General features: G+C 36.0%; 1 protein-coding gene and 1 pseudogene across 6 annotated transcripts in view; both read left to right on the forward strand.

Annotated features, from left to right (window-relative positions):
* CNOT4 (CCR4-NOT transcription complex subunit 4) overlaps window positions 1-24,593 on the forward strand; it is a 141,450-nt gene that overhangs the window by 77,846 nt on the left and 39,011 nt on the right. For 3 of the 6 annotated variants that reach the window (XM_046020276.1, XM_046020278.1, XM_046020280.1), the window contains exons 4-7: window positions 570-656; window positions 1,383-1,484; window positions 2,168-2,293; window positions 5,878-6,011. In XM_046020276.1, the coding sequence (XP_045876232.1) occupies window positions 570-656; window positions 1,383-1,484; window positions 2,168-2,293; window positions 5,878-6,011 (449 nt within the window). The remainder of the gene's footprint in view (window positions 1-569; window positions 657-1,382; window positions 1,485-2,167; window positions 2,294-5,877; window positions 6,012-24,593) is intronic. The other 3 variants (XM_046020277.1, XM_046020279.1, XM_046020281.1) reach the window with 1 other exon arrangement.
* On the forward strand, window positions 9,531-15,172 carry LOC123952089 (annotated as a pseudogene).

Raw genomic sequence — 24,593 nt, forward strand, 5'->3', positions numbered from 1 at the left:
AAGAAACTAAGTACACACACACACAGTGATAAATCATGAAGGGTAAAGTTGAGCAACATTGTTACCATATTTGCAATTTGTAGCTTTAATGTAATACAGCAAATGTTTTATACAATAGCTTCATGACTAAAGACATTAAAATGTCTGTTCTTGAGTTTCTGTCTCTGTTTAATACATGGTTATTTTGGTCATTGTTTTGAGAATTACTTTTTTATAAGGGTTATCTATTAATGAAAATATGGTTAAGATATTTGATCTGTTTGGTGTATCTTCACACTATGAAGATAAGATCCCATGGATTATTGGTGCAGATATTAGAACATGGTGCATAATACCAAACTTAGTGAGTCTTAGTTTCCAGATAGTGGGTCAATAAGAAATAGCTTTTAGACTGTTGATGATTTCCTGTAGGTTAATAACACAAATTGTAATTAGAAAGTGTCACATTTATTAGAAAACTTTAAAAGTTATTTTCCTTTCACTGAAGAGGGATGGTGTATGTCCCCATTATAAGGATAACATTGATGAAAATGGGGACACATGATACCTTATTTCTTCTTTTTTTTTAGGTTTTAAAACGACCAGAATATTTTGGGAAGTTTGGTAAAATACATAAAGTTGTCATCAATAATAGCACATCATATGCAGGCTCACAGGTAACTAATTATAGGGATTTTTGCCCTTCCTCCCTGTGGTCTAGGCTTGACCTGGGCTGTTCAGAAGGAAAATCTGCTTTCCGGGAGTAGAAAAGCCTGAGGGTCAAGGATTTAAGCCGTGTAGTGACCTCTACTGGTGGGGTGGGGGAATTTCTGGTGCTTATTTGACTTCAGGACTTAACAGTGAATTGATTGTAATAAAAAATGGTAAAACAAAGATTAAGTGATGGTTTGAGGGGAAGGGGGAGTTGAGTCTGTTATCAGGCAATGTAATAATTAGATGATGATTTCTAATTTTTTAGGTATTGAAAACTTAATAGAGCATCTTTGTTATGGTGGTATTAGCAGATAGAATAGTCTTACAAATTAGATTTATTTTTCGGAGAACATAATTTGACACAGTGTCTTTAAGTTTTATTTTTTTAAATCTAACTTTCAAGTTCGTTGTAACCTTGACGAGCCTGTCAAATGACTTTAGAAAAATAAATACCAAGCCAGAGATGATACTTTATCCATATTATATTTTAGTTTACTTAAAATCAGATAAGTATGATTGTTTTAAGATGAGCTATTACATGGTTTAATCAAAGCTACTACTATTTCTGATTATGGTCATTATTATTAATGATAATAGTAGTAAAGACCTTTAGAATTCCCTAGGCAGGGTGCAAAGGAATTTTTTTTTTTCTTGAATTTGAAATTAGTAACAGTGTGTTTTCACTTTAGGGTCCAAGTGCCAGTGCTTATGTAACCTATATTCGGTCAGAAGATGCTCTCAGAGCCATACAGTGTGTCAACAATGTGGTAGTAGATGGCAGAACACTTAAGGTAATATGGCCTCTTGATTGTTTTTAAGGGGGAAGAGAGTAAATGTAGTAAAAAGGGGAGAGCCTTAGCATTTACTCATTACATTTGGAGGGAGTCTGTTTGAAGATTGCTTCTTAAACATCCGTACTAACTTATGACAGCTAATTTGTTTACTGCCAGCTTATGTAGGGTCTTGTTTTACCAGGTAGGAATAAACACTTTCATTATTAGGTGATAATCTTTAAAAACCTGTATTTACACATAGTCTTATTTTGTGAAAATAGGATCTATTATTCTTACCAGAAATAGATAATGATTCTAATTTGTCATCCTTAAAGATTTGATCAGTTAAGGTTTGAGTAAAGGGTTGCACTAAGCCATGCTTTGTATGAATGGAGAGAGGATAGCATAACTAGAAAAAGGAATTTGCTTAGGTGCCTAACTTCTGTAACATGGAGTAGGTTTTGTATATCTTCTCTAGGGAAGATGATTTGGGTACTCAGTTCTGGAAAACCTAACTGAGGTGCTTTCTTTAGTTCTCCCAAAGGAGCATCATCTTTAATAGATGCTGCTAGCAATAGTTTAGTTCTCCAGTATTCAGAGCCATACTTCTCTTCTTGTTTTGTCATGTCTGTGCCTCATTTGAGGTGAAGTGAAAATACCAATTCACATTTTGGGTCCTTCCCCTCCCCCTCTTTCTGCAGGCATCTCTAGGTACAACAAAATACTGCAGTTACTTCTTAAAGAATATGCAGTGTCCAAAGCCTGACTGCATGTATCTACATGAATTGGGGGATGAGGCGGCCAGCTTCACGAAAGAGGAAATGCAGGTAGTAAATTAATGTGAATTATAAACTTTGCAGAAAAGGAAGTATTGTTCTTTATAAATTAAAATTGCAAAAACAAAAACTAGGGATTTAAAAAAAATTATTATTAAAGTAGCATTTTCCAAACAGTGTTCCATGGAATGTCAGTTCTACAGAATATTGTTCTATTAAAAATGGATCTGTAATCCATTAAGTTTGAAAATGCTAGGTTAATGAAGATAAATAGTTTTCTTTCCTGCAGGACTTCTCAGAGTCTTTAATATGCTGATACATATCCAAGAAGGGAATGTACAATCAGAACTTAATTGACCAAGGAAAGCATTTTGGTAAATGCTACTTTAGGGGGAATATCAACAAATTGGAAGCTAAGTGGGTTACTGTAATTATGAGATTTTTTCCTTCCTAATTTCCACTCTATAGAACATGCTAGAAGATAATAACCTATCAAATGTTGCTGATAACCTAACATTTTTATAAAATGATTCTCCCCATGAAAGTGTACAATGCGTCAGTGTCCTGTGAAGGTGGATTGAAGGTTTATTATCCTGTGTTCTTTTTTATATTTTCTATTCTCTGGTCTCCTTTCAATTTGTAGTATTATAAAAATGATTTTACAAGTAAAATTGTTGACCATATGCATATTAAATAAGGATTATACCAAAGCACAATGCTGCACTTCCCTATTATAGATGAGGACATCAGATTGTTGCTGTGGACTTTTGCTGTAATACTTCTCATTAAGAAGGTAGAGGGCCATTGATTGCTACCTTGGACTCTCCAGGTTAAACTAGAGAAAGTCTGGTAGGGTCTCTGTTAAGAGCAGATTGTTAAAATGAAATATTACCCTTTTTTGACTTAGAGTTATTTCAGACTTAAATCCCATTGTAATTGATTCATTGGAATTTCTCGATCATGTTTTTTTATGGTCTAAAAACAATGTTAAAATAAGGTCTCTGTGATATTTAATGGGGACAGATGACTTCTTATTTAATAAATGCTTCTTGATTTTTTTTTTCTTTTTTTGGGTGAAACGTTCTGGGTAGAATCTAAGGTCAAACCATTCCAGAATAAATTTCAACATGTAGAGAACATGCATTACTCATGCTACTGTTATACTGAAAATTTCTGCCAAAGAATTTCTAAGCCCTACTTGATCTCATTTTTGAGTAATCCTGAATTGTAAACGAAAATGGACAAACAGTCCCGTGGAACTGACTTGTAATGGGATTTAACCTGTCTTTCTGAACTGCCCCTGTAAAATCATTTGAGTATTAGTTTTAGTGCTTTGTTGCTAATGAAAGCCATAATGTCTCCTGGAGTATTGATTGCAGAAAAAAATTTCAAGGCTTTTCATGTTTTAGAGATGTAACATCCACATCTACTGTATTTTTTTCTTAATAATTTAAAATTCATACTGTGATGAATTCATCTGCTCTTTATGTGAGTTTAAAATTAATTTGAAAAGAGGTTTCTTTATTGAAACAGTTCCTCTATATAGAAAGGAAATTCGAACAAATTATGTCATGGCAAAAATCAGAACATCTTTCCTTGTTACTACATAATTAAAAATTTGGTACCATATGAAATATTTATAGATCCATTTGAAACAGGTAGGAGCCCCCTTGGAACAGGGCACAGTGCATTGTGCAGTGTATATAATACAGTTCTACTTGATTAGGTGATGTTGGCCTTGCTTGTTTTTACTGTCTTGTGCTTTTTTGATCTGTCCTGTTCTGGGTTTGGTTTTCCTGTAACATCTAGTTAGACCACACTTCTAAAATAATTAAACAATCCTGAAGGTAAGTAAAAATGTCGTTTCAGTCATGATTTACATGCAAATAGTAAAAAATTATTCAAAGTAATTTCACTGTAATTTATTTAAGATTTTATTTATTTATTTTTGAGAGAGAGGGAGAGAGAGCACAAGCACCAGCAGGGGGAGGAGGGGCAGAGGGAGAAACAGACTCCCCAGTGAGCAGGGAGTCCAGTAAGGGGCTCAATCCCAGGACCCTGGGATCATGACCTGAGCCGAAGGCAGATGCTTAACCAGCTGAGCCACCCAGGTGCCCCTCATTGCAACTTATTTTTGTGTAAGACTAATTTCCAGAGGCGGTCTTTGCCTGATTTCCCCGATAATGTTTGTGACGTTGTCTTCTGATATATAGCAACCGACTGTAGTAAATACAGATTTCTCTTTGTGTATAGAGCAGTGATCTACAAACTTTCTGTAAAGAGCCAGTTAGTAAATATCTTAGGCTTTCTGGGCCTATATGGCCTTTGTAGTAAATACTCAATTCTTCTGTTGTAGCAGAGACCAGCCATAGACAGCAAGTCAATGAATGTGCATGACTGTTCCAATAAAACTTTATTTATAAAAACAAAGGGGCTGGGGGCGCCTGGGTGGCTTTGTTTGGTGTCTGCTTTGGGCTCAGATCATGACCTGCTTTGGGGTCCCTGCTCAGTGAGGAGTCTGTTTCTCCCTCTCCCTCTGCCTGCTACTCTCCCTAATTATGCATGTGCTCTCTCTCTCTCTGTCAAAAAAATAAATAAAATTAAAAAAAAACACACACACACACAAGAGAAACAAAGGGGCTGGCTGTAAACTGCCAGCTCCAGTTTTGGAGTTTAAAATAACATTAATTTTTTTATAAAAACAAAGTAATGGAATTTTTACTTTGTGTCAAGATAATGAAAAATGTTATTAAGACTCTTCATCTGTGTACAATTTACAATGTGTTTGTCTTATTTATTTAAAAGATTATTTATTTGACAGAAAGCAAGAGAGAGAGAGAGAGAGAGAGCAAGCAAGAGAGGGAACACAAGCAGGGGGAGTGGGAGAAGAAGAAGAGAAGCAGGCTTCCTGCTGAGCAGGGAGCCTGATGTGGGGCTGGATCCCACATGACCTGAGCCGAAGGCAGATGCTTAACAACTGAGCCACCATCTAGGTGCCCCGTTCATCTCTTTTAAAAAGAGAAATTGATTATTTTTGGTGATCTTCAGAAAATTCTGTAATGGCTCTGTTAGAAGACTTCATTCTTAAATGAAAGGTGGGGGAATAAGTTGAAAAAGCCTCTAGTTGTTATTTTCCTTCTTTGTTTTTCCCTTTCCTCCTTCCTTCCTTCCTTCCTGGATTTATTTAGTTGACAGAGAAAGAGAGAGAGAGCACAGCACGGGGAGCGGGAGAGGGAGAAGCAGGCTTCCTGCCAAGCAGGGAGCCTGATGTGGGACTCAGTCCCAGGACCCCGGGATCATGACCTGAACCAAAGGCAGATGCTTAACAGACTGAGACACCCAGGTGCCTTGGACCTCTAGTTTTTTGAGGTGGCAAAAAAGTTGTCTGTAATTATGCTTTCTGCACAATAAATGGTTGATGAAATCCTTAGTGGCATATATATTTTGTAGTTTTATTGGAAGAACTTTCATTGGTCTGGCACTTCTGTGACATCATCCTCACAGTGTTCTCTAATGCCATGAAAAACCCTTATGTGTTTTATTTAGGATATCTTTAATAATTCAGAAAGTAAGTCATTATTTTATACCAGCCATTTTGTGAACCCCACTGCAGTTTTAATTTCTTCTTCCATTAGGCGGGTAAGCACCAAGAATATGAACAGAAACTACTTCAAGAATTATATAAGTTAAACCCCAATTTTCTTCAACTATCTACGGGTTCAGTTGATAAGAATAAGAACAAAGTGACACCACTGCAGAGGTATGATACGTAAGTACCGCTATTAGTATAATCGGACACCTTACCTTCATGTCTGTCGATCCTCTCTTCTCATTTTACATTTCTTCAGGCAGAATTCTTGACAGTGTCTATCATTTGTGCAGAATTATTGCATTACATAGGAAATGTTGAGTCACAGTTTCTGGGTTTGAATGTTTGCTGTCTCCTGCTCCCTGGTAATACTTCAGATGAGCCTCTTGGTGGCTACCCTTTGCGTTGATTTGCAGACTGCCCTGGACCCTGGGAACACCCTCCTTGACAAAAAAGGAATTTAAGGGATGTTGGTTATTGAAGGGCTCTTATTGCCTAATTAGGGTCCCCCCCCAATACAGTTGAAGGGGAAAATATTGTAAAAGGGGAAGTGGGAGCTATCTGAAGCATTGTATGTTGGGGACACAAATAATTGTGGTTTTCTAGTCGCAGGAATCATTGAAGTATTATATGCTCTGAATGAGGAGGATTCAGAATTTTCATCTTATGAAACAAATTATTTTTGTGTAGACCTGTATTATGTCAATGTTAAATAAATTTATAGTCTAAGGTATTGAGTCTCATTCTGATATGGTGATCTTCACATTTTGGGTTATATTTGGTTACGGCCTGACGGAAAATGGTATGGTTAATAAAAACAGTAATTTGGGGTTGTACTCTATCCTGAATGTTTCTTAAGTTTCATGTGTTAGGATCTTGTAATTTTTTTTAATTTGGTAAGTTTAATTTTTATAAAATTCATTCAAATTCATTCAATTGAATTCATTCAAATATATATTTATAATTAATTTAGTTATGTTGATTTTCTTTTTTAAAAAACTTACTCCAAAGTGTATTCTAAATGTCTGGTTGCTATTTGTTACAGTCCAGCATTTAGCACTAAAGTAATATAAGGGCCATTTTTCAAATACAGCTTATAATAACTATATACATTGTCATCAGGTCTGTTGCTTCAACTACCTATTCTTGTATTTAAATTCTTGAAGTCCTTAAGTTTATTCACTTTGGTGGTAAAGATTATTTATAAGGCTATTCAAATTTATTTAAATATGCACACACATATACACATATGCACATGTACATACGTGTGTATATAAATATATATAAAAGAGGCCACAGAGCAAAACATAAAATTACTATATAGTAAACTATGTAAAATTTGTTTATATCAAAGCTAAGAATTAAAGCTAAGTCCAACAGAAATCTTTTTTGGAATGATAAGTTTTAACCCTTTCCATTGATCTTTTTGTACCTACTCCTTTCTACTCCTGGATGTTTATTTTATTATGAACCATATTCTAGTCCTTAACTTCATTGGTTGCTAACTCAATAGTGCTTCATATAAGAATGGGGTTATGGTAGTAAAAATTTATTTCAGATGCTTTTAACATTTATATACATCACTGTTTCATTAAAAATGTCATTCTAATTAAAACCATATTCTGGGTTTATAGCCCCTAGAGAATTCAGACCAGAAATTTAAAATTTAGATAATCTCTTTGAGATAATGTTTTTTACTTCCTGAATATGAAAGTAATATGTTTCTACTTAAAGAAATTTGAAAAATATATAAAAGCAAAAAGAAGAAAGTAAATATTGTCTGTGATCTCAGTACTCAAGACGTTTTTCCTTAAAAATGATTTGATGTGTTTCCTGCAGTGTGTATTTCTTTGTAGTCTTTTTCCTTCTTGTGAATGTATATATATACAAAATACATTGGTTTGTTATGTTTTAAAACTTAATACTCATTATTATGAATATTTTCCTTTGTCATGAAAACATAATTTATGGCTGCATGGTATTTCATTATACATGAGCATTTGAAATTTATTAAAACAACCTCCTGCTGGTGTATATTATTTTCATTTTGGTGCTCTTATATATGACACTGTGATGAACATTTTTTTCATATAAACGTTTTGGTTGTGGCTTTAATGCTCTTTGAAGTAGAACTGCTGAGTCAAAGATGATGAGTATCTATTTCCTTGAACTGAATATTTTTTCTGCACATTTGCCAATTGGATAAAAACTGTCTCATTTTAATTTGTATTTGACTAATAGAGTGAACTTCTTATAGATTGTGAATTCGTATCTGTTTGTTATGTTTTATTGATGTATTTAAGTGTTGTATGTGCATTATACAGAACTAACTTTCTCCAATTAGTTGACCAGTCTATTTGTGTTTCAAAATACTTGAATTTATAAATCAATTTTGGAAGAAATTCTGTTCTGCAATATAATACTGAGTGTTCTGAACCAGTAACATGATACATCTCTCCAAGTCTTCTGTATCTCTTAGAAAAGAATTTGTTGCTGTCTTTTCCCTGCTTTATTGTATTGCATCTCCCACCACCACCTCTTCCTATTTGAGAATTCTGAGGCTAAAAATTAAAGACCAGTGTTAGAAAGTGGGGCTATCAGGCATCCTTGTCTCATTTTTTTTATAGGGTTATCTCCCTATTTTATAAGGCTGTCTCTGGTGTTTTATTCAAAAAATTTAAACTTGTAAATATGATTTTAACCATTTATTTGAGAGAAGTATTTTTAATCACAGTATTGAGAATACCTTGTTATTGTTATTTTGTTTTTTTCTTTAGATTGAAAGTGAAAATTGACACTTACCAAATGTCCTTTTGGTGTTTATTACAATATTTAGTTTTTCTTTAACTTATTTTTTTGTGATCAGTTATTATTAGATTTACTAATATATTATTGCCTTTGCCTTCATATAAAATACAGTCAGAACACATAACTGTTTCAGTAGCAAGAGGGGAATGTCCTGGATACCACAGAGTAAAATGAAGAGAAAGGGAGATTTAAATTAAAACAATGTACTCATTAAATAACTGCCCAAAGCCAGTGTTACTGAACCTCACCTAGGATCAATAAATTTTAACATGGTTAGCTGTGCTTTGCATAAGTGCACAATATAGGAAGGTTTCCTTGGGGAAGAAAAAGGGTTGTTTTTTGTTGGTTTAATTCAGGTCCCCCAAATTTAAGGACAGTTGATGGCCCAAGGTACAGAGAGTTACTGTTTTGGCAAGCTCCTGTAGCTTGTTTTCTTAACATGCCAACCCCTGCAAAAGATTAAATTCAACTGATTGTCATTACTACGAAGGTCTGCTTTGGTCTCCATTTCCACATTGTCACTGTACAGGATATAGTGGTAGGGATGAATCTGTAGATAATTTTCCTTCTTCCCATAGGGAAGACTTGTCAAGTTAGAAAGGTGAATAATATGACACTTTCCATGGTCCTACCCAGCAGCTAAGTTTTTCTTAGTCAAGATAAGTTGAGAATTAAGCTTTCTAGGGAAGAAAGAAAAAGAATGGTTTCTTTCTGTCTCTTCTTGTCATTCACATGTAGTGAATAGCAGTTTTGCAGGAATCGCAGGAAAACAAAATGTAGAACCTTATGAATTGACACTAAACCTAAAATGTAGTTTCCTCTTATTTCTGATTAAGCCAGAGTACAAATATTAACAGTATCACAGCTACTGAATCCTCACTGAATCCCGACATGGGTTCATATGTAAGCGAGGCTCTCATATGTGAGGTTCCTGTAGTGTGTCTTACTCCTGTTTCGCTTAAATGAACAATAAATAATAAAAGGGTATATGTCATTTGTTCTCACCACCCTTCATTATGATGCATTCCAGAGTTTATCAGTCAGATGGAGTATAGATGTGCTACTTTTCTATATGAATCAGTTACTTTGAAATGACGAATACAAATGAGAGAATGGGAAATAAGGAACCCATGCAGTAGTGATGCTTAGGGACTGGCTGTTGTAAGTTTGGGGCTTTGAAATACCTTAATTTCTGTTGAGACACTATTTGTGTCCCAATTAAGAACTGTGAAGGGAATAGCAGCTAGATGGGCTATTGTGCCCAGGGACAGTGAGTAGGCCTACGTAAGAACTTGGGAAGCAAATTATTGGGTCTATAGATCCCTCAAGGTAAGTGGTTATGACTTGATATTGTGGCTTAGGCAAGCCACAATTGAAAGATTAGGGATGTTTGTCTTCAGACTTAGGTGTGAAGAGGTTGGTGTCTTTTGGGTGCCTTCAGTTTCAGTTGTCCTGCGTGGTAGATATCATTGTTACCTTACTACTGGCAAGGAAAACTGAAACTGGCAAGTCTCAGAGAGTTTAAATAATTCACCAGTACCCTACACAAATAAGTGATAGACCAGATTCTGACCAAAGTTGCTGTCACTTTTACGCCCAGGCTCATTCTCCCACTCTGCCACTGCTCAGTCTAGAGGAGGTAAAATTCTTAAGAGACTTTAACCTGAATCAAAACTCTAACACGAATCAAACTGACTGACTTAACGAAGACTATGTCACAACTAATATGTAGTTTGACCTTGAAGAACTCAGGTCTGAAAGGCTTATTATCTTCAGGATAAATCAGATATACTATACATCCAAGGAATTAATGGTATTTTAAGCAAAAGCTTTCCTACACCTCGGTTTGGTGGCAGTAGAGGAAAAGCTAAAGAAAGGAACATGACTATAGGAATTTGTTAGTTTTTAATCACATTAAAAGAAAAATGCATGTCTTTTTAAAAACATGGCTGTATATTGAAAATCAAGTATAAGCTTTGATAGACTGCAAGCATAGTCATCGCGCTTTATTTATTCAGCAGAATGGGAGTGGTCACCACATTAATCTTGTTCTCCTACCCTGACATCATGTAGTCCAGTATGATTTAGAAAAAGTATGTTCCAGAGACTTGTTGAAAATAGTCTTGGGTAGGTCTTGTTAAATCACAAATAGGTTTTAGAACATCTGTGAACTCTCTGAAATTTTATCAGATTGTTTTGTGTGTGTGTGTGTGTGTGTGTGTGTGTGTGTACATGAGAGAACTCATGACCTAATAATAATTATAAATTATACCAGTGTGTGCTGGTACTTAGAGATAGAGATGATTTTTAGTAGTGATTCTCAAACCATGGACAGGAGCCATGAGAGGTGGCCTACTTTTTTTTTTTTTTTGTAAAATGGATCCCCAGAAAGGCATTTCCCCTTTTATAATAGATAAATGATTTGCAGTTTCATACTTTTTTTGTTTTTGCATGAAACTCAGGGCTACTTATTAGTAAACTAAGTAGATGAATTAGTAAGATTTACTAAAATTGGGTGTATATATTAAAATTAGTGAGCTATGAGATTTTTCTGAGTCTTTTTTTCTTATTTCTCTTAAGAAATTTTATTCCCATTCTGTATTTGGAAATACAAAGTTACTGCACATGTGCACATACATACTGAAAAACTAGTGAGCGAGTTCTGGTGTCTTGGTCCACCTTCGTAGAATATTTTCAAAAAAGTTAGAGAGCTCTGGTACTTTTTTTCCCAGAGGGTGGGGCATAATGAGTGGGGGGGATGGATAGTTAAGTGAGCAATTGTGTGTTTAAATTCTACTTAAGTATATAGTATCTTTTAAAAGATCAACCTTTATTACTGAAGTGCAAAATGAAAAAGAAGAGATGGAGACAGTTTTACTTGCTGCTTTTGAAAGCCGGCCACAGCCTACATGTTTAGGATGGTGGTTGTTTATCTTTCAACTTTAATATTAAGAATAATTGGATTTTTTAATTACTATTAATCAAAACATTTATTTTCACTCATGTTCAGTACATCCTGGAGCTATTGAGAAAGTTTCAGTTAAAATCATATTTCCCAAACTATAATCAGCCCAGATGATTATAGTTTTTTTTTTTTTCTTACCATGCTAGCAACTCATTGTGCCACATTATGTAAGAGGTGGCCATATTTTAGTAGTAAAGTAATACTTGAAATGTTAATGTATATTTAAAGCCTGTATCAAATAAACTCTGTAAAGGCAAGCTACCTGTCTGTAATTTAAATTTGTCCTTTGCAGTAGCAAATGTTGATCTCAGTTGTTGAAGACGAGCAAGCATAAATAATTAAAATGAACTCTTCTAAATGAATATGGAGTATTTAATATAGGAGCAGTGTGCATATGTATTTGTATATACAGTAACATGACAGTGAAATTTGGAAATGTCCATGACTTGACATAAATTATACCTTATTTCTGAAATGCAACCATAATTAGCACAATCATGGAGACTTTGTCTTTTCAATGTGATGAACAGGAGAACTATACCTTCTCAGTATTTTTTCTGTCCCACTCCCAGTCTGGAAAATGGTCTTTTCTTTGATTCTTCTCCTATGTAACAACTTATCTTATGCTGCAAATTTTAGAAAGCCGCCAAGAGACTGTTTTCAGGAATTTGGTGGCATCGCTACAAAGAAGTAGAAAGGAAGTCACATTTGAGCACTGTCTTTGGGGCGACTTAGAAACTAGCATTTCAGGATCCAAACAGAGGTGTAGCTGCGTTACACTGCCTGCTTGCAGAAAGCTGTAGAGCGTGGTTTCTTTGTAAAACCTTTTGAAGTTGATATTAATAATTCCTTCCACTCTACAATCCGATTACAGTACTCCTCTTCACTTCCACTAGTGTAGTACTCATCAGATACCAGATGTTGCCATTTAGACTAAATAAATCAGCATCTTGAGAGACAGATTCTGGATATGCACTGTATATTTTTATATTTCAAAAAAATAAATGTACATATTTACATATTATGCCCCATAGCACTGGATTCCAATTTTAGGGTTAGTTGAAAAATATTTACTCCTGAGAAATCTATAATCTCACCATAGATTTCAGAACTATTTAGGACTAGAACTTAAAAAAAAAAAAACTCAGCAAGACTCTGTATATGAAGATGTTACATGTTTACAAATTTTGTTGACAGACATTTACACACACAGCATTGCCTACTGGAAATATCTTGTGTTATGAGACCCACCTACCTTTTAGAACTGCTTAGTCCCACTTGAGTCCAGTACTTTTCAGTCGGTTGTGTGGTATTTAAAGACTTTAGGTGTTCTGATTTCTCTTTCTCTCAGCATTATTACTGGGCAACGATGATTCCAAGGCTAACATGCCATTCCTTCAGTTCTTGGACCAAATGAACTAACTCTGAGTGTGCCTGCTGCAGCCAGGACCCTGAGTGCTTGTTGCCACAGCAGAACTTGTGAAAATTCTATTGGGACAGTCAGGCCTTTCCGCAGGGCCCTACCCAGTTGGCTGAGATGATGTTTAATCTATTTAATTCTGATTCAGGCTCAGAGGGCTCAATCGGAGCAAGGAGAGGCAGACCTCAAAGAACCTGTGGAGAGCCAGCAGCAGGAGACTGAATCCTGGAACCTGGAATTAAGGGCTAAATTGGAGAAGCTGGTGAAATCCGTCAACCTGGAATTAAGGGCTAAAACGGAGAAGCTGGTGAAATCCATCAGCCAACTGAAAGACCACAAGGATGTCTTCTACTTCCAGGAGAAGACCCAGCCCCAGTGAGAATGTCATCTTTAGACCCCCATCAGACCAGACATTAGCAGCTTCTGGAGGAAACCATGTGAATTGGACGAAAGGAAAAAGGAGGTGCTGGATACCTTTAAAGCTACTGCTAATACTGCTAAGCCAATTACCTATCCTAATCAAGCTTCTGCCAGAGGTGGAGGCATGGTTAAGTCCAGCAGTGAAATGCCTGCATTGGAGCCCACCTGTACCAGAGATGCAACAGTTGCAGAAGTGTTTACGCCTGGAGGAAAGTTGTTGTTTTTCATCTGTATCAGCTGCTGGCAGAGCTGAAGGGTCTGAGTTACTTGCTTAGCTATCAGGATGACTCTAACCAAAGAGGTGAACCTGTGGAACGTCCTATTCACAGAGTTGCTTTAAGTGTCTGATCACAAAGCTGTTGTGGTAGAAACCCAACCTTGCACCCCCCAAACTTTGCACCAGCTCTTCATCTTCAAGAGCGGGAGGAAGTCTACTGTCCTACAAGGCTGCTGGCGAGATTTCAGGAAGGCAGTGGGTCCCTGACTACAGAAGTCCTCATGGATAGGAATCCCCTCCTCAGTTACAGGGTCTCCAGAAGTTCAACATTCTGACTTCAAACAAGAAAACTTTGACCCATGAGAAGGGGCAGAGCCAGGGTTTAATGCATAATTTTGGCTACTTGACTCTGTTTGGTTCTTGAAAGGGCAGCATTAGGGGCTTCAGAGGAATTGCACATTATCAGTGTCATGGTGGATACATCTACCAGGGTCTGAAGCAGGAGCTGAAAGCAGATAGCCTTTGTGTGATTATTTTTAACATGAAGCTACTCAGTTGCTTTGGCGTATGTTCTCTGGTTCAGTCTGCTCAGCATAAGCCCTCAGAATCAGTAGTTCTTTTCTAGCCCCCCGCCCAAAGCCCTCCTGGAGCTTGCTGGGCCCTGTTCTTAGTTGGCAGTTCTTGTCCTGTGTTGGCTGAGACCTTGACCTGGAGCAGCTGAGCATGCTGAGGTACAAGCTGTTTGGACAGAACTATATTGTCCTGGGCTGACTTCACTAAGTAGGCAAGCGTGCCCCCCCCCCCCCCCCCCCCCCCGCTTATGCAAGCCACCATTCTGGACTGGTTGCACAAAATTCTGGGCCTGGTATATGACCACCTGAGGAATCTGTGGAGTGATGGCCATATCATGGGCTTTGTGAGCTAGAGTCAGGAGTACCAGCTGCTGAAGAAGATCCATTTCTGGAGCCATTCTACTACATTTCAGCGAATCATTGGAAGGGGACGTTACCTGCTCCAGGGTGGACCGTCAAGACAGTGATTAGGTGATCTACTCTGTGCCTCCCAAGAGCAGGGAGGTACTGCAGTCACTTCTGCTGACTGAACTCATCCAGCACTATCAAATGCTTACTGAGGGAGAACATACCTGAGAATATACTGTACTTCCTTGACCCCTGAATTTCCTGGAGTCAGGCTTTTGGGTACAACCACCAGGAGAAAGTTAATCTCGAGGAACAGAGGAAATACCTGAAACATAGGCTCTTTGGGCTGTCTGTAGACAGGTGGATGACCTGTAACAGCTGCTGGAGCGTTAGCAGGAGCCAGAATTGGATTCATTAGAGCTGGAGCCTAGGATGGCATAAGGGCCAGACCTAGGCCTGAAGTTAGAGCTACTGCTTGAGGCAGTACTGGATCTGGGGCAGCACTGGAGTTGGAGCCCATACAAGGCGTGGTGGATCAAAGAGTGCCAGAGCCGATCCTGGGACCAGAACGGAAGCTGGAGCCTATTCTAGAGCCATTCCCAGGGAACCCCAGGAGACAACTACTGTTGCTCTGTGATATGCTTCTAGTGTAACTTGAGATGCAAATGAAACTGGGGCCCTTGTGCATTTTGGTGTTTCTTGGTTATGTTAGAGGACCAGACTTGTTCAGGAGGAGGCATTTCTGAACAGAAGAGGCTAATAAACTTTGTGCTGACCTAGAAAAGAAAAGAAAAAGAAAACCTGTAGATTTTTTGTTTGCTTATTTTTTTTAAAGTGTTTGCTTATTTTTAAATAAAAAAGCCCTGTGCAGTTTATCTTAGTGTACCCAATCTTCTTTCATCTGATATGAGGACTTGGCAGTTCTTTACCAGAGACTAGTCCATTTCATGAAGTAGGTGTCTTTGTTCCTTATTAAATGTGGTATTTATTAAAGTTTATTTTCCTTTCTTAACCTTTGTGGTGTGACAGTGGGTTGGTGGATATTGAATTTAAAACAACAAATATTTAATACAACTATAGCTTGAGCAGATACAGAGCTTGATGAAGAAGGAAGTCCACATCCAGTACTAGGGAAGTTGTTAGTCTGACCTGTTAGTGGTAACCTTGGGAAAGTGTTACCTGTCCAGCCATTAGAGGCCCAAGGAGTTCATGTTTATTGGAATTAGAATTTGTAAATATATATTTTTCCTGTTGAGATTATATGTGTATTTGCAGGGATTCTCTCATCTGTATTTTCTTTTGCACTGATAAAGTTGCATTTACAGTGGCAGGTTTAACTATAATTGACTTTTTACAACCCACGGAGGAAATAAAAACAATTTCTAGTTATATTTTTATTCTTAAAGCTTTTCATTTATTATTCCTTGAGTAGGTAATTTAAATCAAAGAATGTATTCAAACTGAATGGAGCATAAGCTTACTGATACCTTGCCCAATCCTGGTTTTTTAGCAGCTGTCTTTGGTTTGATGATACTGATCTAGAAATTTTTAAGCATCTTTGGTAAAACTTTCCTGAGTAAACCATCAAATGTAGTTATGAATCAGTACTTATGAAACCTCAGTTAGCATGGTGGACTAGATGATATAAATTGTTCTAATTAGTTGTAATCCAGAAACATTATCAAGGTTTATTCTGAGTGCAATATTTTCATATATTGCCACTGACATTAGAAAGACTAACCTTACCTGTATTGAAAATTATTACTTAGTGCTCTTTAATGGTGGTGGCTGAGAACCTGAACTGAGATAGAGACACTGCAGGTCTCCTTTTGCAATGTCTTTCTTTTGTCCTTTTGTTTCCATTGTTTCTGTTTCCTCTCACCTTTAAGTCTTAAGTTTGGGGAAGATGGTAGAGTAGGTAGCATCAGGAATCTGTCTCCCCACCTGGACAACAGTTGCACTGGCAGAATCTGAGTGATACAGTTATTTTGGAATTCTGAAATCTGTCGAAGGCTTGCAAATTCCATGGAAAGACTTGGGTTAATTTTGGTCAATATTAGCTCTTAGGCCAAAGCAGCTATCTATCCTCTACCCCCAGCCACGGGTTAGGGAGCTGTGCACATGCTCCTGGAGTGGCTTGCATATAGCTAGCAGGAGCCAGGGTGGGCAAAAACAGCCCTTTCATGTATTGAGAATCTTTGCTGTAATTGCTGATTACTGCTTCTGATCACAGAGGTGCAGACAAAGAGCAGGCAACCATTGTTGTGGGTCCTTCCCCTTCTGGCTGAAATGATACCCTGGGGATTTAAAGGACTAGTGTCCTTAACCTCTTTTTCCCTTTCAGTTTTTCCTTTTTCTCCTTTTGGTTGCTAGATATTAAAGACTAGGAGATTCAAAAACAATTGCTCATGGGAAAATATGTAGGATTTGTGCATGGCCAGAGAAAGGCTCAGAAAAGACCTTGAGAAGACTTCAAATTTATATCTAGGACTGACCTTTCGTACGGAGACAGCCTGCAAAAAAGTAAACAAATAACAAAAAAAGCTAACAGAAGAGAGAGAATCTGATTTCTAGAGGTACTGTGTTACTAGACTCAAAGGGCCAGTGTTCAATAAGAAATCACTGTTATGCATATAAAAGAAACAAAAGTGTGGCTCATTCAAAAGAAAAGAATGATCAACAGAAACTGTCCCTGAAAAAAATCCAGTAGCAGATATAGTAGACAAAGACTTTTAAAACAACTCTTTTAAAGATTCCTAAGGAACTAAAAGATGTGGAGAAAGTAAGAAAAAAAAAAGTATGAACAAAAGTGAAATGTCAATAAAAAAAGTAGGAAAGCAAAAAGAATTTCTGGATCTGAAAAGTACAGTAATTTAAATGAAAAATTCACTAGAGGATTCAAAGGCAGATTTGATTAGGTAGCAACATCTGTGAATTTGAAGAAAAGACAATGGAGATATTACAGTGAGTTTGAGAAACACAAAAGACTGAAGAAAAGCAAACAGAGCCTAAGGAACTTGTGGGACACCATCAAGCAGACCAGTATATACATTGTCAGAGTCCCAGAAGGAGAAGAGAGAGAAAGATGCAGAGAGAATATTTGGGGGGAAGAAAAAATGGCTGAAAACTTTCCAAATTCAATGAAAGAAATGAATATAAACACGGGACAACCTTAAGGAACTCTAATTAAAATGAACTCAGACAAACATTGATACAAACTGTTACCAAACCAAAATCCAGTCAAAATTTCATAATCTAAAATAAAATCAAAGTCAAACCAAAATTTCATTAAAAAGCCAAAGACAAGGAGAATCTCGAAAGCAACAGCAGATGTGAATCATCATGTAGACAAATCTTCAATAAGATTATTGTATATTTCTCATGAGAAGCTTTGGAGGCCAGAAGGCAATGGCCAATATATTCAGAGTACTAAGAGACAAAAACTATCAACCAAGAATTCTCTATCCAGCAAAACTTTCCTTAGAGTGAGGGAGAAATTAAGACATTCCCAGATTAACAAAAACTGAGGGAGTTCCTGATCTCTAGACCTGCCCTGTAAGAAATGCTCAAGGGAGTCCTGCAAGGGGAAATGAAAGGACACAAGTAAAGGTAAATAAATGGGCAAATATAAAAACTAGTGTGATTGTAACAATGATTTGTAGCTATACTTTTTGTTACCTATGTGATTTAAGAGACCAGTACATTGAAGGTTCAGTATATTAGTGTAAAAGTTAAAAGGAGTTGGGATTGAGCTGTAAAGGAGTAGTTTTTGTATGTTACTGAAATCAAGTTGATATAAATTTTGAGTGTTGTTAACTTTAGGATGTTAAATATAGCTCCCATGATAACAAAGAAGGTAGCTCTAAGATATACACAAAAGGAGATGAAAAAGGAATTTGAACATTTCACTAGAAAAATGTCAGCTAAAGATTGAAAAAGCCAGTAATGTAGGAATTTGAAGGGGGGAAAGCTATAAGGCATGTGGAAAACAAATGGCATAAAGGGCATAATCACTGCTTTCTTATCAGTAATTACTTTAAATATAAATGGATTCAACTCTAATCAAAAGACAGATTGGTAGAATGGATAAAAATACATGATCCAACTATACGCAGTCTACTGGAGACTCACATTAGACTTAGAGACACAAACAGTTGAAAGTGAATAGATGAGTAAAGATAATCCATGAAAATAGTACACAAAAGAGATTGGGGGTTCTACTATCAAACAAAATGGACTTTAAATCAAGAGAGACAAAGGACTTTGTATATTAATACAGCAAGAAGATAAAACAATTTTAAACCTTTATGCACCCAATGACAGATCATCAAAATATATGAAGCAAAACCTAATGATATTGAAGGGAGAAATATATACAATATTATATATTATACATAATATATATATTAATATATATTATGTATAATATATATTATAGGTATATAATATACATACATATATAATATATATAAAATATATATGTATAATATATATTATATATATTATACATAATATTATATATTATACAATAATAATTGAAGACTTCAATACCCTATTCATAATAATGGCTATAATAACCAGACAGAAGATCAGTAAGGAGATAATTTATTTAAAAAAATTTTTTTATTAACTTATTTGGCTGAGAGAGAATGAACACACAAACTGGGGGAGAGGAAGAAGCAGACTCCCCGCTGAGCAGGGAGCCTGACATGGGGGGTTGATCCTGGGACTCTGGGATCATGATCTGAGCCAAACGTGAACACTTAACCAACTAAGCCACCCAGGTGCTCTAGTAAGGAGAGAATTTAAACAATATAATAACCTAGCTGAATCTGACAGACATACATAACACTCTCCCCAACTGCAGAATACACATCATTCTCCATTTACATAGAAATTTTCCAGGATAAGATTATATGTTAGGCCACAAATTAAGTCTCAGTAGATTTAAAAATCTAGATACCATACTGAGTGGGATAAAGTTAGAAATCATTATCAAAAGGAAATCTGGAAAATTCAAAAAATTGTGGGAATTAATACTTTTAAACAACTAATGGGTTAAAGAAAAAATCACAAGGGAAATTGGGAAATACTTAGAAATGAATGAAAATGAAAACAAAACATCAAAACTTATGGGAAATAGCTAAGAGAATGCAAAGGGGGAAATTTATAACTATAAGTGCTTATATTAAAAAACAAAGAGCCAAAGTCAACAAACTTGCTTTACAATTTAAGGAAATAGAAAAAAAAAAAAAATAGAACAAACTAGACCCAAAGGTTGCAGAAGGAAAGAAGTAAAGATTAAAGCAGAGAAAGATGCAATAGTGAATAGAAAAACAGTAGAGTAAAACAGTGAAACTAAAAGTTGGTTCTTTGAGAAGATCAACAAAATTGACAAACCGTTAGTGTGTCATGTAGACTATGAAAAACCACAGAAAAGGCTAAAATTATTAAAACCAGAAATGAAAGTAGGGACATTACTTCAGATTCTATAGAAATAAAAAGAATTATAAGAGAGTACTGTGAACATTTGTATGTGAACACACTGGATAACCTAGATGAAATAGACAAATCCCTAGAAACAAAACCTACCAAAACTGTATTATGAAGAAATTTTAAGAATATGAATAGATATATAATTAGTAAGGTTACCAAATCACTGATCAAAAATTTTCCAACAAAGAAAGTGTGAATTCTACCAAACATTTAAAGAGGAACTAATTATAGTCTTTCTCAAACTTCTCCAAAAAATTGAGGAGGGAACATTTCCTAACTCATTCTATAAGGCCAGCCTAACTCTGGTATCAATGCTGAAGATACTGTGAGAACGCAACAGACCAATACCCCTTCTTTACATTGATGCAAACATCCTCAGCAAAATGGTATCATACAGAATCCAGCACATTTAAATAATTAGAAACCGTGATAAAGTAGGGGATACATTCCTGGAATGCAAGGATGGTTTAACAAAAACTAGAGCACTTTGATGTGTCCTATCAAAAGAATGTAAGATTAAAAAAAAAATACCTCAATTGCAGAAAAAGCATTTGACAAAATTTAACACCAAACCATTTCATGACAAAAACAATTACTCTAGGAGGGAAACTACCTCAACATAATAAAAGCTGTTTATGAAGAACTCAACAGTGAATATCATACTCGGTGGTGAACGACTGAAAGCTTTTCCATGAGGAACAAGGCAAAGGCTTTTACCACTTCTGTTCAACACCTTATTGAATGTTCAAGCCATAGCAATTAGCCAAGAAAAAGAAAGACATCTAAATAGAAAAAGGATAATAATATTATCTCTTTTTATAGAAAATATGGTATTAATATCTAGAAGGTCCTAGGGATTCCACACACAAAATAAACAAATGGTTAGAACTAATAAATGAATTCAGTACAGGATACAGAGTCAACACAGAAATCATTTGTATTTCTAAATGTGAACAATGACTAGTTGAAGTTACAAAAACAATTCTATTCATAGTAGTGTCAAGAAAAATAAAATATGTAGGAATTCGTAAGCAAGGAAGTTAAAGACTTATACAAAGAAAATACAGACCATTGCTGAAAGATACATAAATAAGTGAAAACACATCCTACATTCATGGATTGGAAGACAATATTAAAATATTGCTTTTGCCCAAAGCTGTCTACCCATTCAGTGCATTCCATATCAAAATCCCAGTAATTTTTTCTTAAAGCTTATTTTAAAGAGAGAGAGAGAGTAAGCAGAAGGGGAGAGGCAAAGAATCTCAAGCAGACTCTGTACTGAGCACAGAGCCTAACACGGGGCTTGGTCCCACCACCCTCAGATCATGACCTGAGCCGAAACCAAGAGTTAGCTGCTTAATCAACGATGCTACCCAGCTGCCCCAGTGATGGTTTTTGTTTGTTTGTGGGTTTTTTTTTGCAGATAGAAAAACCCATCCTAAAATTCGTATTGAATCTCAAAGGACCCCAGATAGCCAAAATAATCTTGAAATAATAGAACCAGAGAGCCCACAGTTCCTAATTTCAAAACATAACTGCAAATCTGCAATAACATAAACAACATGGGATTGGCATGAAGACAAATATATAGCCCAGTAGGACAGAAAAGAGAACCCCAAAATAAACCATCACATATAGGGTCAAATGATTTTTGACAAGGGTACCAAGACCCTTTCCCCTCTGAGGGAAAGAAAAGGCTTTTCAACAAATGATACTGGGAAAACTGGATATCTACATGCAAAAGAATGAAGTTGGACCCTTAACACCATATTCACAAATTCAAAATGGATCAATGCCCTAAATGTAAGACCTAAAATAATTATTGACTATAAATAAAGTTAGAAAGCTAGGCAAGCTCAAGAAGAAAAGTTTGTTCAGGAATAGCAGAGGAACTACAATTTGGAACAGGCAAACTGTCTCATGCCATAGGGGAATTCACTGAAGGTTTTTGGTAGGTTGTATTTATGAGCAGGGAATGAAGTCAAAAACAAGACAATCAAAACCAGGAAACTAGCCTTGAAAAATTTCCTGAGCAAACAAAATCCTCCCAGTCACACAAACAAAGCTCGAGTCATCCCGTTATGCGAGATCAACCCAATTTGAGCTATGTTCCATTAATACCTCTTGCAAAACTTCCCAAGGTCAATATGGGACAAACTCTTACCATCCTCCCACCCAAGAAAATTTCACTGTCCACTTTCTGTAAATCAGACATTTTGGAGGACTCAGTCTCTTAGTCCTTAGATTTAATATCCTGGGGGCACATATGTGAGATTCTCCATCTTATATTCTCTGATTCTGTATTAGATTGAAATTCTTTCACACAACAAAACCATTAAAAGAAAACACATGACTAAAGCTTGACAACATTGGATTTGGCAGTGATTTCTTGGCTAGGACACCAAAGGCACAGGTAACAAAAGAAAAAATAGACAAATTGGACTTAATGAAAATTTTAAAATTTTGTGACTCAAAAGACACTGTCCATAGTAAAAAGGCAACTCACAGAATGGGAGCAAATACTTGCAAATCATATATCTGAGAAAGGGTTAATAACCATAATATATAGAGAACTCCTAAAGCTCAAAAACAATAACAAAAATACCCTAATTAAAAAATAGGCGAAGGACTTTAATAAACATTTCTGCAATGGTAGATGGTGATTGAGCACATGAAAAGATGCTGAATATCACTAATCATTTGGGAAATTCAAATCAAAACTACAGTGAGATACCTCCTTACACTCATTAGTGTGGCTACTATCAAAAAAGCAGAAAAAATAATCACTAAATTCTCCTGAAACTAATACTATACTATATGTTAACTAACTAGAACATAAATAAAAACTTGAAACATTAAAAAGAGGAAAACAAAAGTAAAAAAAGCAGAAAACAATGAGAGTTGGAAGGGATGTGGAAAAAATTGGAACCCTTATGCTCTATGGATGGGCATGAAAAATGGTACAGCCACTGTGGAAAACAGTATGGTGGTTCCTCAAAATTAGAATTACCATATGATCCATCAATTCCACTTCTGGGCATACAGTAAAAAGAATTAAAAGCAGTACCTTGAAGAGATAATTTGTGCACTTATGTCTTAGCTCACAGTAGCTTAAACACGGAAGCAGTCTAAGTGTCCGTGGCCAGATGCATGGATAAGCAAAATGTGGTATAAATACAGAGTAATATTATTCAGCTTTAAAAAGAAAGGAAAAGAAATACTCTAGGATTCCACTTATGAGAAGTATTTAGAGGAGTCAAAATTATAATGACTGGGAGGGGGGAGAAAATGGGGAGTTTAGTGGTATAGTGGTATATATATTTCAGTTTTATAAGATGAAAAGAGATAATGGGGATAGATGGTGGTGGTGGTTATACAACAGGTGGAATGTATTTAATGCTGCTGAGCTGTGCACTTACAAGTGGTTAAGCCAGTAATTTTAGGTTAAGTCTGCTTTACCACAATAAAAATTTTCAGAAAATATTAGAAATTCCTCTTATATCATCTGTATTCTCTTCCAGTCTATTCTTCCTGCCACCACCAAATTAATTTTTCTAAAACTGCTTTGTTCATGTCATTTCTGTGCTCAACAATTTCTCTTGGCCTCTGGTGTCTACCTTTTGTCTATCTTTATCTCCCACTGTTGTCAGAATCATCCCTAATTACTTAACTAGTTACTTAACTTTTCCCGCAAACACATCTGTGGCCTTTTGATGCGTGATATACTTGCTATTCCTACCTTTAATGTTCTTTTCTCCTTTTCCCCTTCCCTCGGCTAATGTGTAAATCTTTTTAAGGACCTACATAAATTTGAACTCCCCTAGGAAACGTTTCTTAATTGCCCCACTTATGGTGGCTTCTCTTTCTTTTAAAGACCTATGACATTTATGGTTTAAACAATTCATTCAGTAATCAGCGCCGGTTGATACTTGTTGGTGTGCACCTGTCTCATTGCCCTAAATATCTCCAAACGTAGTGGGCTCTAAGCTCTATCTTAAAATCATTTGTAATACCCATTTGACCATAAAGTGAATTGATTTATTGCTATTTTGTGAAAATACTGACTAAAGGTGCTATTTAGTGAATTCTAAACTTGTCAAGAGTCACGAGCATCTGGTAATGTTTATGCTGAAGATAGACTGGGTATTCTGATCGGATACTAATCCTTGTTAAATTTTTCTAGAGCAATTAAATGTGGTACCAGTAAGGTGTCTGGGTGTCAGGGTAACTTTGTATGTATTTACAACCATAAAATAATTTGTAGAAATTTTCATTTCTTACTTCATTTTGCTGTAATTCTCTAAATATTAGTATCTGGGTACTGATACTTATCTTTTATTCATGTGCTAGGTTAAATACAGTTAGTTATGGAAATGCCTTGCTAGGTCACTGTTGTAATGCTTGTAAAGATCTTGTTTTGTTTCTAAGTCAGCAATTCTGTGTTACTCTACTGTTGTACTACATTTTCCCTATATAGAAATCAAGTTCTATGTCTTTGTTTGAGAGTGAATAGTTT

Source organism: Meles meles, chromosome 10 (genome assembly GCF_922984935.1).
Source record: "Meles meles chromosome 10, mMelMel3.1 paternal haplotype, whole genome shotgun sequence".
Taxonomy (NCBI): domain Eukaryota; kingdom Metazoa; phylum Chordata; class Mammalia; order Carnivora; family Mustelidae; genus Meles; species Meles meles.